The 15347-nt window shown below is 34.6% G+C and overlaps 1 protein-coding gene across 5 annotated transcripts in view; it reads right to left on the bottom strand.

Moving 5' to 3' along the window:
* ABHD12 (abhydrolase domain containing 12, lysophospholipase) overlaps positions 1-15347 on the bottom strand; it is a 129784-nt gene that overhangs the window by 39956 nt on the left and 74481 nt on the right. For all 5 annotated transcript variants that reach the window (XM_074287706.1, XM_074287704.1, XM_074287702.1 and 2 more), the window contains one exon: positions 10747-10852. In XM_074287706.1, the coding sequence (XP_074143807.1) occupies positions 10747-10852 (106 nt within the window). The remainder of the gene's footprint in view (positions 1-10746; positions 10853-15347) is intronic.

The raw sequence follows: 15347 nt of genomic DNA, 5'->3' as shown, positions 1-15347 counted from the left end.
CAACACTTGATTTATGAACATCCTGAAAATGTGAATGGCTTGTCTGAGCTACATAAGGGATAGATTTCCTCTAAAGATAGTACCAAGTGATTGCCAATCTACAAGGTTCATTTCTTGTTGAAAATCACGCATCCAGATGGAGTTTCCTACTTGTGCTTTACTCAATTCACTCATATTACAACAAAGGAGAAGACTTGATGATCTGTGGTGTCACAGCCTTTTAAAAAGCTTAAATGATGCTTCAAAAACAAACACACCATCATTCCTTTTTCTTTTCTTTTTTCAAACTAATAGTTTGGGTAAGATACTACTAGGGGATTAGAAGCCACCAATGGGAGCTCTGACCTTCTCCATTTCCAATTGACCAAGGTGGTACTTCCTTCTGTGGCTCTCCCAAGGGATCTGGGCTATAACTACAGTGAATCTGGACATTCAACCACCTGAACACTCTGCAGTTCAAAACTTGCAAACTCAATCAATCCAACAGCCTCAGTCAACTGGTAGCAGAGAGAAGAGGCACCCACTACCATGTCGCCCCCACTGAATCTTCACTAATAACAAAGACAACAAAATTAATTGGCATAACCATCATGCATACACACGTATTTCACTTGTAATCCCTCATATCTCCATAGGAGAAATTTTTTTTTTTCATGGACTTCAGGACTAAGGATGGTCAATACGTTTAGTTGTGTTTTATTTTCTTTTAATGGTATTTTTGTTGTTGTTTATATCATTGGAGTCAAGCACATTATCCTTTTGACTCTTGCTTCATACTGCATCAGTTCATAAAAGTCTTCCTTGACTTCTTGAATTCTACATATTGAATGTTTCTTATGACACAAAAATTTCCACCACATTTTCCCAATCCTTCAGGCTCTCTCAACCAAGGTGTCTAACCTTACCATTTCTCACTTCCCATATCCAATCTGTAGCCAAGGCCTGCTGATTTCACATCTGCAACATTTTTTTGAATATCCTTCCCTTCTCCCCTCTGATAATTTCCACCACCCTGGTACAGGCCTTCATCAACTTATGCTTGGACTATCACAATAGTGGTTTTCTTGCCTCAAGTTTCTCCTCATTCCAATCCATCCTCCATTAAGCTACCAAGGTGATTTTCCTAAAGAGCAGGTTCAGCTATGCTAACTCCCTACTCAATAAATTCTACTGAGTCCCTATTACCTCCATGAACAAATACAAAATCCTGTTTGGCATTCAAAGCTCTTTTTTTAATGAAGACTTCTTCTATCTTTCCAGTCTTCTCACACCTTAATTTCCCTCATATTTAATCCAGTGACTCTGGACTCTTGGCTGCTCTAATTATACTCTCTCTCTCTGCCTTAGCTATTTTTCTGTCTCTCATGCCTAGAACATGTCTCCTTATTCTGCCTACTGGCTTCCTTTAAGTCCCCTTTTCTTAACCCTCATATTCTTATGCCTTTCTTCTTTTAATTTATTTCCTATTTATCCTTTACATAGCTGCTTTGTACAAGTTTGCTTGTTGTCTCCTTCATTAGACTGTGAGCTCCTTGAAAGCAAGAGCTGTCCTTTGCTTCTTTTTTTTTTTTATCTCCAGGGTTTAGTACAGTGCTTAGCACATAGTAGGTATTTAAATGCTTTTTGGCTGACTGATCAATGTTAGTTTTCCTTCACAGCTTTGTGTTAAATCTGATTTTTCAATCTAGATATAATATCATCATCTAGATCTTTATCAAAATCACTGATAAAAATATTTTAAAAGCAAAGAGCACAGAACTCCATTATACTCTACTAGACATTTTCTTCCAAATTTATGTCAAACCATCCCTTGGGGTTAATTAGAAATACATTTCACTTTGTTATTATGTATTCATATCTGAGGTAGCTAGATTGTTCAGGGGACAATGTTGGGCATAGTGTCAGAAAGATCTGAGTTTAAATTTGGTCTCAGGCACTTATTAGCTGTGTGACAAAGTCACTTAATCTCTTTTTGCCTTAACTGAGAGAAAAGAAATTGAAGAAAGAAATGGCAAAGCACTCCAACCAATATCCTTGCCCATGGACAGCGCTGTCGATAGAGCTGAACATGACTGAACAAATAAGACACATCTCCTCATCTTGTCCACAAAAATAGCCCTTAACATTTGATCAGTCATTTTGCTAAAATCCTGGTAAACTAAGCATTCCCCAATTCATCAGTCTAATAAAAAGAAAATGAGTTCACTCTAATGTGACTCCACCCCTTAACAAAATTTTTTTTCCCTCCCTCTTACCTCCCCCTTTTTTCCACTAGGGGAAAAAGAATAAAAACCTTGCAACAGATATGCGTTGAGAAACAAAACAAATTCCTGCAATTGCCATATCCAAAAAACATACACATATCATCTTCTGCATGCTGAATCTATTACCTGTCTGACATGGAGTAGAATGACTATCAGTTCTCTGAAATTGTAGTTAATGATTACATTTATCATTGTTCTTAAGTTCTCTTAGAGTTGCTTGTCTTTACAACATGGTTGTTATTGTATAAACTGTTCTACTACTCACTTCACTCTGACTCAGTTCACATACTCATTTTCTTTTCACGTTTAACAAATTTCTTCAAATCAAATTGAAAATTTTTTTAATCAGCAAAAATCTTCTTTTTCTCCCTCCCAGGCTTCTCCTATCCCCAAACGCGAAAGAAAAAAGTCTTATTGTAAACACTTAATAGTTGTGTTAAACAAATTGTTCCATTAGCCATATGCAAAAAAGAAAAAGTATCATTTTGCACTGAGTTTTTTGCCTTTCTATCAAGAGGTTGGTGTTCACTGCCTATCAATTTGGCACCTTAGGTGATACCTAGAATGCTGGACCTGGAGTCAGGAAGACTTACCTTCCTGAGTTCAAATCTAGCCTCAGACATTTATTAGCAGTGTGACTCCTAAGCAAATCATATAACTGTTTACCTCAGTTTCTTCATCTGTAAAATAAGCTGGAGAAGGAAATGTCAAACCAATGCAGAATCTCTGCCAAAAACAAACAACAAAAAAAGCCAAAACAAAAACAAACCCAAACAGGGTCACAAAGAGACAAATGAAAATTATTGAACACCAAACTCCCCACTTAACAATATATTTTAGAATAGTGTAAGACATTAGTCAAAAGTTTATGGAATCCATTCTCTTATGAAATTCAAAATAACATGCCCTTCTCTAGTTCTGCAACCTCTTTCTTTCTTTCTTTGCAATCATTCAGGAGGATCAAGAATAATTTAGGACTCATTTATTTTAGATTCTTTCAACTCCCTGGGATATGATTAATCTTGGCTAGTGATTTGTACTTACCTAAGGCAGTTAGGTGTTCTTTTTCTTCCTATATGGTTTTTAACTGCCAATTACCCTTTTTTTTTTTTTTTTTTGTTCGTTCTTTCCAGTTCAAATAGGATTCTCTTTGGTAAAAAAACAAGCATTAAGACCTAAACAGTTCAATCTGTCACTCACTATCATCTACTGCTCTAAATCTTATCTCTGATTACCCATTCTATTTCCTTAATTCTTCCTCAGCCTCATTATATACATGCACTGTTGGTTGGTTATTATCCTTTGTTCTTAAAGAGGACCAAAATAACATTACTATGTTGGGTCAAGGTACAGTGTGTCCAACTGTGGCTTATCAGACCAATAGGAGCTCAGAACAGATTGAGCACAAATAGTCCATATGAATATGTACTGTAGTGACATGTTGCGTATTCTAGTACAATGCATAGTTACATGCTCTGGGATTTTCATTTTATTCAGTGAAATCCACAAGATCTGTTTGATCACATGGGTAAGAAAAAAGCTACCCTTTGATATCAGCTCTGCTTCCCATCATGATTTCTGATAGTTCAGGTCCCCTAGAGCATATCTTCCAAGCTCAGGAGGTCATACACTCATGTATCACATAGCTGCTGAAAGCCATACACTATGATATTTCATCTCTATTTTTCTGTATTTCTTTCTGCTCTTTGGGAGGAGGCTCTACTTCAGACTTCTTAGCATCTAAACTGATGAGGCAGGAAGGTGGCAGCTCCACCTCACCTTCACCTTTTTCTTAGTCTTTTCATTGGTTGTGGCCACATTCATAGGATGAGCTCTCAGTAGCTCAGCATCTTAGGCCTAAATGGAATTGGCAAAACTTCTTAGTTGCGGCAGAATGGACCTTTTCAGAAAAAGGGTCACGAATACTATGAAAAGCTTTACAAATGTATCCTACCTGATGAGATACACATATCTTTTTGACTTGGGCAGGGAACAAGAAGAAATATCTTCTAGACTGATTTTTGCCTGGGTAATTACATTAGCTAAATTGCTGGATAAAGTGATGTGCTCATACAAGCAAAGAGTTAAAAGAATCTGAAAATGGGGATTAAGAAAAGGAGGAGGGGTACACGACAAGGGTATTGACCTAGGGTTACAAGTTACTAGAATCTTATATAAATTCAATTAAAAAGCAATAGTATTTTCATGTGCCTACTATGTATCATACATTGTGATAAGAAATAGATATGAAAAGGCAAAAATGAAGAGAAATTCAACAAATTTATATTAAACCTGACTTTAGGTCAATCTAAGCAATACCCTCTTGGACCTTAGTCATCTCAATCTGGTATGCCACACTTATCTATTTTTGCTTCCATTTTTTAAAACAATTTGTTAAAATCTAAGTTGGTTGACGAGTTCCTTGTGCATCCACATTTCTCTGTGGATGAGATGTGGATGTGGATGTGAATTTTAGCTATTCTTCCTCATAGAAACTTTTTCTGTATCTTCAGAATTTCATTCCTGAGAGCCTCCTGTCTCTGCTTAGCTGACTTCCATTGAAGAATTGTTGTTCACTGACTCCTACACCTGATTCTTTTTCTCAATCATTTGAAATCTGTTGCTAAATAAAATCTGGGATGTAAGTCAGATTCCATCATATGGCTTTCTTTTCCTCTACCACAAATTCTATGATGAGTGGTCACTTCTGTACTAGGTTTCTATTACTTTTAATCAAACAACAAATAATTTCTTGTCAGTGAGCATCAAGTCCAGAGTAAAAATTTGCCTCATTAGTTCCTTCAACCTTCTGAAAAGTAAAATTATCATTAGGGCAAATCAAAATAGCTTTAGGTACTTTTTTGGTAATACATAGGAATTTATAGCAGATATCTAAAGTAACATATCAGTAATGAATCATTTCCCTAAATCAGGTTGGAATTCTAATTCCCAAACTCAACTAATTACAGAAGCTGGTGTTACAGTGGATTGAGCACTGGAACTAGACTGAGGAATCCCTGAGATCAAATGTAGCTTCAATCACTTAACAGCTTTGTGGCATGCCATATTTAAAGTGTTTGCCTCAGTTTCCAATACATGCTTATTTCCTTTCTTTATATATGCTTTATGATTTACAGAGCAACTCAAAAATATTATCTCATTTTATTACAATAGTCCTAGAAGGTCTATTATTATCTCTATCATTTTCCAACCTTCTTTCATTTAAAAGCTATTTCTATTAAATAAGTCATATGCTTCCAGAACTATAATCCAATTGTAAATCCTATTCTAAGTCCCAGTGATACTTTTGATATAAATTTTCCTCCTTACATTGGGATAAACCACTCTACTTATTTATATATTTATATATACACATATACATACATACATATATATATATATATATATATATATATATATATATATATATATATATATATATATATATATATGTATGTGAATTTCTATATTGTTGTCATTCATTCACTATAAGTCATGGTGCAGAAATACAAATTCCATTTTCAGACACCATCTTCATAAAATTTAGTCTCTTCCTTCTGTAGATTTTACTTTCTTTAGTATTAATGGGAGAATCACAACTTGTGCTCCTAAGGTTTTTCTTGGCTAAAAATTTATAATGCTAATTATCTAACTACCCTGTGTAGGATGGCTTTTATGAGAATATTTCTTCAGCATTCTCTGCCAAAGTCAACTTACAAATGAACTTTTAGATTAGATGCTGAAAATGTTAGATTGGAACTGCTCATAAAATATTTATAACTAAAAGTTCTGCCACATTTTCAACCTCTATTTGTATACAGTATACCGAAATTATTATTTTTTTAAATCAATGTATTTCTACTTTTGACATTACAAATGGAAACTGAAGCTCAAAATAGTAGCATTATTTTGAACTAGAGGCAATACTTATCATAAGCCTAATTGCAACTTATTTTGGAAACCAATACATCTTTAAAGTTAATAATAAAATTATTCATTTTAATTCTCTAGTAGTTTTTTTTAAAATCATTTTTATGTTTAGTTATTCTGAACCTGAAAGATACCAAGACAAACATTTCTGTGTACAAAGTTCAGGGAAAAAAGAATTATATATGAAATTGTGTATGCTTTTTTAATATCTATCTTAATTTTAAAGCTGTCTGTAGTCAATTTTTAATAAAAATTTTAAATTTATTTTAATTCTTTTTAAATTTAAATTTAAAAAATTAAAAATTTAATTTAAATTCTCCTACCCATATCAATTATCTAAGTTTAAACATGCAAAACATAATTCCACATCAGCTACATTTTTTTTTTAAAGCAAGAAAAATAAAGTGAGATTATACTTTAATTTGCACTCAGAGCTTTAATTTGCAAATGTTTTTCCAGGGACTCCTTTGGAATTATTGTCTTCCATCATTGCACTGATCAGAGTAATTAAGTCTTTCATAGCTGATCATCATTACAGCATTGCTATTACTTGCACAATGAGCTCCTGGGTTCTCATTTAACTTTACATCAGTTCTTATTCCTTTTTCTGAAACCATCCACCTCACTTCTCACTGCACAGTAATACTCCATCATAATCATATACTACAACTTGTTTAGCCATTCCCTAATGAGCATCTCCTCAATTTCCACTTCTTTGTCACCACTAAAAGAATTGTTATAAATATTTTTGTGTATAAAAGTCTTTTTTTTTTTTTTTTTCCTTTTCCTTTGATTTCTTTGGGATACTGACAGAGTAGTGGTATGGCTGGGTCAAAGAAAATGCAATTTTATAATCCTTTGGGTCTAGTTCCCAATTATTCTTCAAAATGCTTGGACCACTTAATTATTCTACCAATATTGGGTGTGTGAGAGTACCTCAGATCTGTTTAAAAAAAAAACTGCCTTTGTCCAATTAATGGTGATCTGGACACTTTTTATATGACGATACCTATCTATATACATATTTCTTATTCTGAAAATTGCCTGTTTAATATCCTTTTGACCATTTATCTCGTCACTTGGGAAATGGCTCTTATCTTAATAAATGTGACTCAGTTCTATACTCAGCATATATTTGACAAATAAGGCTTTTATCAAACAAACTTTCAGACAAAAATTTTTTCATAACGTTTATACTAACTTTTGACAAAACTTAAGTTCCCCAATTATTTTTATTAATCATGACTACTTTTGCTTAGTCTGAGATCATGAATGCTACTCCAGGCTCGTTTTTGATTCAATTAGGTTCTGTTCCAACCCTTTATTTTAAGGGTTTTATTTTAATTCTCAGTGTTTCTGCTTCAAATGTGTTTTCTTAAAAAGAATATAATGTTGATTCTGGTTTTTAATCCCTTCTGTTATCTGCTTCTGTTTTATGGTTGAGCTTTCCTCATTCACATTTGCATTATAATTACTATGTATTTCCCTCTATTCTATTTTCTGTTTATCCCATCTCTGTTCAAAAGTCTATTTTGCTTTTCTCTACCATCTCCCACATTCTGTCCTCCCTTTTATCATTACCCTCCCCTCTTTTCTCTCATTCCCTTCCTTTAAGTATTTCTCTATTGGGGAAATTATAATTCTATACATAACTGAGCATATATAGTGCGCACATACACGTATTTATATGTATATTCTTCCTTCCTTGAACCAATTCCAATGAGAGTGAGGTTCAAGCACTAAACTACTACAATCCACAGGAAGGTCCAAAAATGTTAATATCAGAAGGCACCCATTAACAGAAAGGTACCTTTCTGCTGTTGCTGCAGCCTCAGAGGTGGACTCTAGCTAAGTCTATTGTTAAGTTACATTACACTGTAATAAAGAATATTTAAGAGAAATGTTTTTTAAACTTATCAGAAACAGAACCTGAGTTTACTGTACCAAATGATAAACTCTTTTGCCTGACCTGGCACTCTTCAAGCCTTCAATTTTATCTTATTTCCTCACCATGCATAAAAAAAAGATGCTTTGCACCAAAGGAAACATATAGTAACCACAAACTCCAAAAAGGATTATTCACTGTCCTTAAATGTTCCCTATATTCTCTATTCTCCATGCTTTTGTTCCTAGATTTATCTTTGCTTAAAACAATCCTTTCTCCAACTCTTGGCCTGCTGAACTCTTACCCAAGTTTTGAATCACAATTCAAATATCTCCTCCTTCAATAAGTTTTCCCTGATTCTCTTTCACGAATAGCATTCTTTCTTGGACCTCACACAGTACTTTTATATCATAACAAATACACTTGGTCATGTAACACTACATTCTGGTTTCTTGTTAGTTTTTTCCTTTTACTGGACAGCAAGTTCTTTAAGGATAGGGGTTCTTTCTCATCTAAACTCAGTATCTTCCCCAGCATAGATGTTTTGCCTACAATAGGCACTTAATAAATGCTCAAATATAAACAAACACAAATATAAACACAAATTAGTGAATACAACTAACGATCCTTGATGGCTCTAATTATCCAAGACATAACTAAGACATCATATAAAATCCTACCAACAATATTTTTACCAAAACCTCTACCCTAACTAAAGAGTTGCAGCTTCTCAAGCTGCCTACTACACTAACATCTGAGTGATCACAAGTCATGATACACAACCTATCTTATCCTTATCTATAAAATATGAAAGTTGGGCTACATAATCTCTAAGGACATCACTAGCTCTGACATTCTTTAATTGATGATTACAAGCTAAAGAGTCTCTTCATTAGAAAAAAAAAACCGAGTTATCTGAAAATCAATGATAAGAATGATTCAGCTATTATTCTCTGCAATCCCAGCATTAATACTTGTTTATGATCCCTTGTCCTTTCTTGAGAATCCTCATTTATTTTAGATAAAAACCATCAGCAATTATTTTTCTAAAAGAGACAAACAATAAGATGTCAAGACCTTAATTATTTCAGATATTTAAATTCAATAACAACATTTGTTAAGCATATATTGTATGCAAAACATTGTTAGAGTCTGTGGGAAAAACACAAATTTTTTTTCTCTGTCTCTCTGCTCCCTAACATAGCTAGGGTAACTAGATGACACTAACTGCTCTCTCCTCAGTTTTCTCTCATTGGCAAAATGAGGGATTAAAATTTAATGTGTAATAGATTATAGATACAATATATATACAAATTAGAAAATGCAAGCAAAGTACATGTTAAGTTCAAGGACAATCTCCCCTTAACAAGTGGAAGAAGCAAGCCTTCCTGAATTGGTGGCACTTAAACAGGGCTACAGAAATAGGTAATCATTCAATGGGTTCAAAGAAAGCAGGAAGACTTCAAGGTTGAGAGAATAGTGTGAAAAGATACACAGAGAAAAGCACAGTGTGTCAAACAGTAAGTAATAGAAACTAAGGCAAGAAAGACAAAAGGGACATCAAGATGGTAGAAAGCTATGCAAGCCAAACAAAAAGTCAAAATTTTATTCAGCAGGGCTACTAGAAAGTCACTGAAGATATCTGAAAATATGTATAAGACCAAGTCTACATATCAGAAGTATTTGGGGCAGCAGAAATGGGTAGCTGGTGAGCAACATCTGTAGAGAGGAGCTAACCATTACTACAGAGTGCCAAACAAACTTCACCCACAAGGTAGACAAAGCAGCAAGGGATCTTGAAGGCAGGAGGCAAATGAGTCCCATCTTTTTGCCAGGCCCCTCCCCTCAGATCTGCAAGGAGCCCATCATCTTTTCTGGGAAATTTGGTGGCAATATTATACTGAAATCCCAGGTGACTAGTACATACTCTCTAGTGAACTCTTCAAGAGTCTATGTATATTATATTGTCATCAGGAGATGAGATTTTTGTGCTTCAACTATAATGAGACATCATAAAAATTTTAATAAGGGTAAACAATGACACTCTGGTCTGAGCAGGATCAAAGTGGAGGTTCATTATTCAGGGCATCCAGGTCATATGGAAGATTATCATAGGGTCACAGATTTAAAGCTGCAAGGGACCTCAGAGGTCACATGCTGCAACAGCCTGAGTTTGTTGATATGATTATTAATACCTAACATTTAAAAAGAACACTGAAGCTTGTCAGGAACTTTACATTCATTACTTCTTTTGAAATTCACAACAATTGGTTTGAAGTTAGTATTATATATAAAAATTGTCTTCATTTTTCAAATAAGGAATTGAGGCCTAGAGAGGTTGACTTATTCAAGAATGAATGAGTGAATATCATGGTTGAGATTTAAACCCAGAATCCCTCACTCCAAATCTTTTCACTGCACCATGCTGCCTCCCAAATTTCATTAAAATTATTATTATTATTTTTTTTTCTGAGGCGGGGGTTAAGTGACTTGCCCAGGGTCACACAGCTAGTAAGTGTTAAGTGTCTGAGACCATATTTGAACTCGGGTCCTCCTGAATTCAAGGCTGGTGCCCTATCCACTGCGCCACCTAGCTGCCCCCTCATTAAAATTCTTGCAGAAAAATTTTAGCAACTCAACCACCGAAGAACAGAATCTTCTACTTACCAGACTCCAATAGTTACTCCTTCTTCTGGCTGGAGATAGTAATTATAGGTGTGATTTAAGCCTTGCTCCTGTGGCTTTTTCAAGTCAATGAAATAGGGAACCCTCACTGTTGGATTAAAGAAAAGATTACATTAGAGTTTAATGGCTATGCACAAATACAAGGTAAGATTTTCAAATCATCTTGTTCTTTTGTCATTTCAGACATGTCCAACTCTTCATGATCCCATATGTAGTTTTCTTGGCAAAAATATGGGAGTGGTTTGCTATTTTCCTTTTCAGCTCATTTCCTTTCAGCTCAGATAAGGAAATTTTGACACAGGGTTAAATAACTTACCCAGGGTCACACAGATAATATGAGGAGGCCAGATTTAAATCTAAGATTCTTCTCAACTTCAGGTGGCATTCTATCCACTGTACCACCTAGCTACTCTTATCAAATCATTCTCATAACTTTAAACATTTACTTCCAGGTAATTCCCTAAATCTCCAAACACAAATTAAGTTTTCAATCAGAGAATGCTACCACAGAATGAATTAATTAGATGGTTGTAGAAAATGCAATGCACAAATTGAAAATTTATATATTCACCTGAGAAGATAATTAATACCATGCGATCAATTAATTAATTAGTCCCCCATCTCCCTAGTCCTAACTTTTTGCTTTTTTACCTTTTACTCCTATCTCATCTCCCACTTCTACTTCAAAAGCTTGAAAAACTTGTCTACACCTGAAGTACAGATTGGGAAACTGAGGCTTGGGGAGGTTAAAGGAACTTCTTTTTAAAAAAAAATTTTTTTTAAGCCCTCATAATTGAGCTTAACTTAACTGAAAATGCTCTAAAATCTTTCTGACCCTCTTAATAATTGAATCCAAAGATCTTTGTCCAAGTCTAAAGTTCAAGGGCAGGGACTGAAGAACTTTGCACAGCACCATAAGCAGAGCAGGAACTTAATAATTGCTTGTCAAATTCCCTAAAAAGGCTTACATCCTGCCTTCCTCTTTTGGCTTCAGAAACACCACACTTCCTAATTTTCTTTTTATCGTGTTTCATAATTTTGTGTCTGGAAAAGTCTTTCAGCAGGAATTGGTAACATTTAGATTGAAAGGCTAGGAGAGACATAATCATGGCTGCTACTGTACAACCTTTTAATTCAATACATTATCTAAGATACCCTGTATAATTCATGGCTGGAAACAGGAGCAAGATACTGTTGATAGATTTGCAAATTGACAGATTAGAGACATTTATGTGGAACATCACTGGAGTAAGGTAGTTTAGTAAACTATATTAACAATGATAAAAAAAAAATATCATTAAATACCATATTAATACCTATATGCGCAATGCCTTGAGAAACAAGAGAATTGTTATTCAAGGTTGTAATTCGTTTTTCTCTATATAATAAAACTTTGGTAGTTTTTTTCCATATATTTATAAGAATTGTGTGAAACATCAATGATATTACCTTTTATTAAATACTTTTTAGAAGATAATGATTCACTATTGTGCCTATATTGTCTAAAAACCTACCAATGGCATACTTCTAAATTACTTTTTAGGCACATTTCAAACATCATTGTACTGTGACCATGTTAAAATGTTTTCTTTTTTCTTTATTTTTAATTGCCTTTTATTTTTCCAAATACATACAAAGATGAAAAACCTTGTGTTCCAAATGTTTTTCTCTCCCTTTTCCTCACTCCATCCCCTAGACAGCAATCATTCCAATATAGGTTAAACATAAGCAATTCTAAACATATTACCATATTTGTCATGCTATGCACACACACACACACACAAAAATTCAGATCAAAAGGAGGGGAAAAAAGCCCATAAGCAAACAAACCATCAAAAAAGGGGTGAAAAATCACATTCAATCTCCATAATTTTCTCTCTGGATGAGGGTGGCTCTTTTCATCACAAGTCTATTGGAATTGCCTTGAATCACCTCACAGCAGCATTTTCTGACCTCTCTCCTGAGCTCCAGGCTTACATATTCAATTGCATACAGAACCTCTTCTCCTGAATATCTTATGGGCACTGCAAATACAACATGTCTAACACTAAGCAAGTTATAATTTTCCTATATATGTTCTTGCTATTTTCCTTATTTCTATTCAAGGTACTACTATTCAACCCCTCTCCAGTAATTGAAACTTTAGCTTGATCTTTGATATTTTTCTCTCCCTCTAACTTACCATGTCTAATTAATAACCCAAACTATTGAATATTTCATGCCATAGAAGAAAAAATAAATCCCACAAATATGGAATCCTTTAAATAAATCTATGGAATCTAAGAGTATTATTTTAAAGTGCAATCTAATCCATAATTCTTTTTCTTTGGATTTAGAGCTAGAAAAGAATTTACAAAGTAATTCCCTCATTCTAGAGGAAAAAAAACTGAGGCTTACAGGTAGTGATTTGTCCAAGGCAACCTAAGACTCACAGTTAAGATTCAAATTCAAATTCACTTCCCATCAAACCATTCACATGCAGGATGAATTTTGTATCCTTAATATATCACAGAATCCTCAATCTAGACCCACCTGTAATACTTCTATGCTGAACCTTGAAAGTGGATATCCACAAGAAGACAAATTGCTTGGTCTGAGGATTTTTCTAGACTTCAAGTTCATTTTTTGTCAACAATGTATACAAAGTAGACCAAAAAAACAAACAAAAAAAGAAATAGAAGCAAATGTGATATCTAAATGTCTTGAGAAAGGTATAGTATTCAGAAAAAGCAAAAAGATATTATCAGTGTCCTTGGTCTTACCCTGTGGACAACAACTACAGCATGGTGCTCACTTCCAGACATGTTTTTGGAAGAGGATAGACAAGCTGAAGGTGCCTAGAAAATGACAAGCAGAAAAGTAAAGGACCTCCAGATGAAGCTATGTGAAAATCAACTAATGTAAGTGGGGATTTTTGAATGTAGAACAAGAGAAGACTTAGCAGGGCCACAACTGCTGTTTATAAATATCTGAAGGACTGTGAGGTCTGTTTCAAGCCAGAAAGCAAAAGTCAGACTACGGAGTAGAATTGATCAATTAGAACTGTCCAAGAGTAGAATGGGCAGCTAGGCTTCCTCTGTTAAGGAGCTGAATGACTTTCCCAAAGGGCTATAAAATTGGGCACACCTTTGAACCAACAGTATTTCTACTAGGTCTCTATTCCAAAGAAATCATTAAAAGAGGAAAAGATCTACATGTACAAAAATGTTTATGGCACTTCTCTTTGTGGTGGCAAAGAACTAGAAATCAAGGAGATACCCATCAATTAGGCAATGGCTGAATAAATTATGGCATCCAAAATTAATGTTATATTGTTGTTCTATAAGAAATGATAAGCAGGCATATTTCAGAAAAACCTGGAAAAACTTACATAAACCTATGCTGACTGAAGAAAGAAACAGGTCATTGTAAACAGTAACAGCAACATTTGCAAACGATCACTTTGATATACTTTGCTCTTCTCAGCAATACAATAATCTAAGACAATTCTAAATGATGATGGAAAATGCTAGCAATATCCAGAGAAAGAACTATGGAATCTGAATGTGGATTAAAGTGTGTTGTTTTCACACTTTTTTGTTTTTGTTTTTTTCTCTCTCTTGATTTTTCCCTTTTGTTCTAGTAGAGGGCGGTAACCCATTGATATTCCTTGTTTGATCTACAACTTCCTTTGGGACTTGGACCTTTGATACAAGATCTGGTCAGAACTAGTTTGGGCTGTACCCAGCCCCCCCACTGGATCTGAGCTGGCTTGGATAAAGCCCTTCAAAAATCTGGCCTTCAAGGAATTAACCTGAGCTCCGCCCATTACTTCTTCAAGCAGATAAAAAGAGCAAAGCTAGAATCATCTTTGGTTCAGAGATTTGAAAGATGCCAGCTAAGATGCTTGCATCAGAGATTCTCTGTCCCCGCCACTTTCGGTGTTTATCTTCCTCTATCTAATGCCTTTTACTAACCAGACGTTAACCTTGCTTCCAAACCTGGCAATAAACATATTTTACCCATCTAAGTTTTCGGTCTGTAAATTCATTTACAGGGGACTCTCGCCACCACTAGACCTGATTTAACTTTGTATCCTTGCGCTGAATCCTAAGGGGTTACAGGGGAGCTCCATGTGACTCCCTGTTCCCCGAATCCTGCCACTAGACCTCACTTAATCCTAATGAGGTATATACCTCATTATTAGGTATTTACCTCATCATTTTGAGGTTCCCTATTACCTCATCATTTTGATTCTCCATTCTAAGTATCTACTCTATGCTAAAATAGTATACTTGCAACCAATTTACATGACAACTTGTAATTCATACTTAAAAAAAATTCCAGTAGCCTAAAAATATAGAAGTGTCTACATAAACAGTAATATTAATGCCTAAATAAAAGCAGCTATTTCTAAGACTGATGAAAGTCTGAAGCAATTAGAGTAAAAGGAACAAAAAGATTGGCTTTATTGACTGTGATGAGAATTTCTAAAAATGAACCATATTCCCTGGGAACTTGTTAAGATGTATTTTAAAATGTTTCATGAGAGGATAAACATTTAATTGCCTCTGGAGAGATTTCAATTGGGCCATCTGAATGAG

Source organism: Sminthopsis crassicaudata, chromosome 2 (genome assembly GCF_048593235.1).
Source record: "Sminthopsis crassicaudata isolate SCR6 chromosome 2, ASM4859323v1, whole genome shotgun sequence".
NCBI classification, from domain to species: Eukaryota; Metazoa; Chordata; class Mammalia; order Dasyuromorphia; family Dasyuridae; genus Sminthopsis; species Sminthopsis crassicaudata.
The sequence above is the reverse complement of the archived record's forward strand: the minus strand, read 5'-3'. Positions and strand labels throughout refer to the sequence as shown.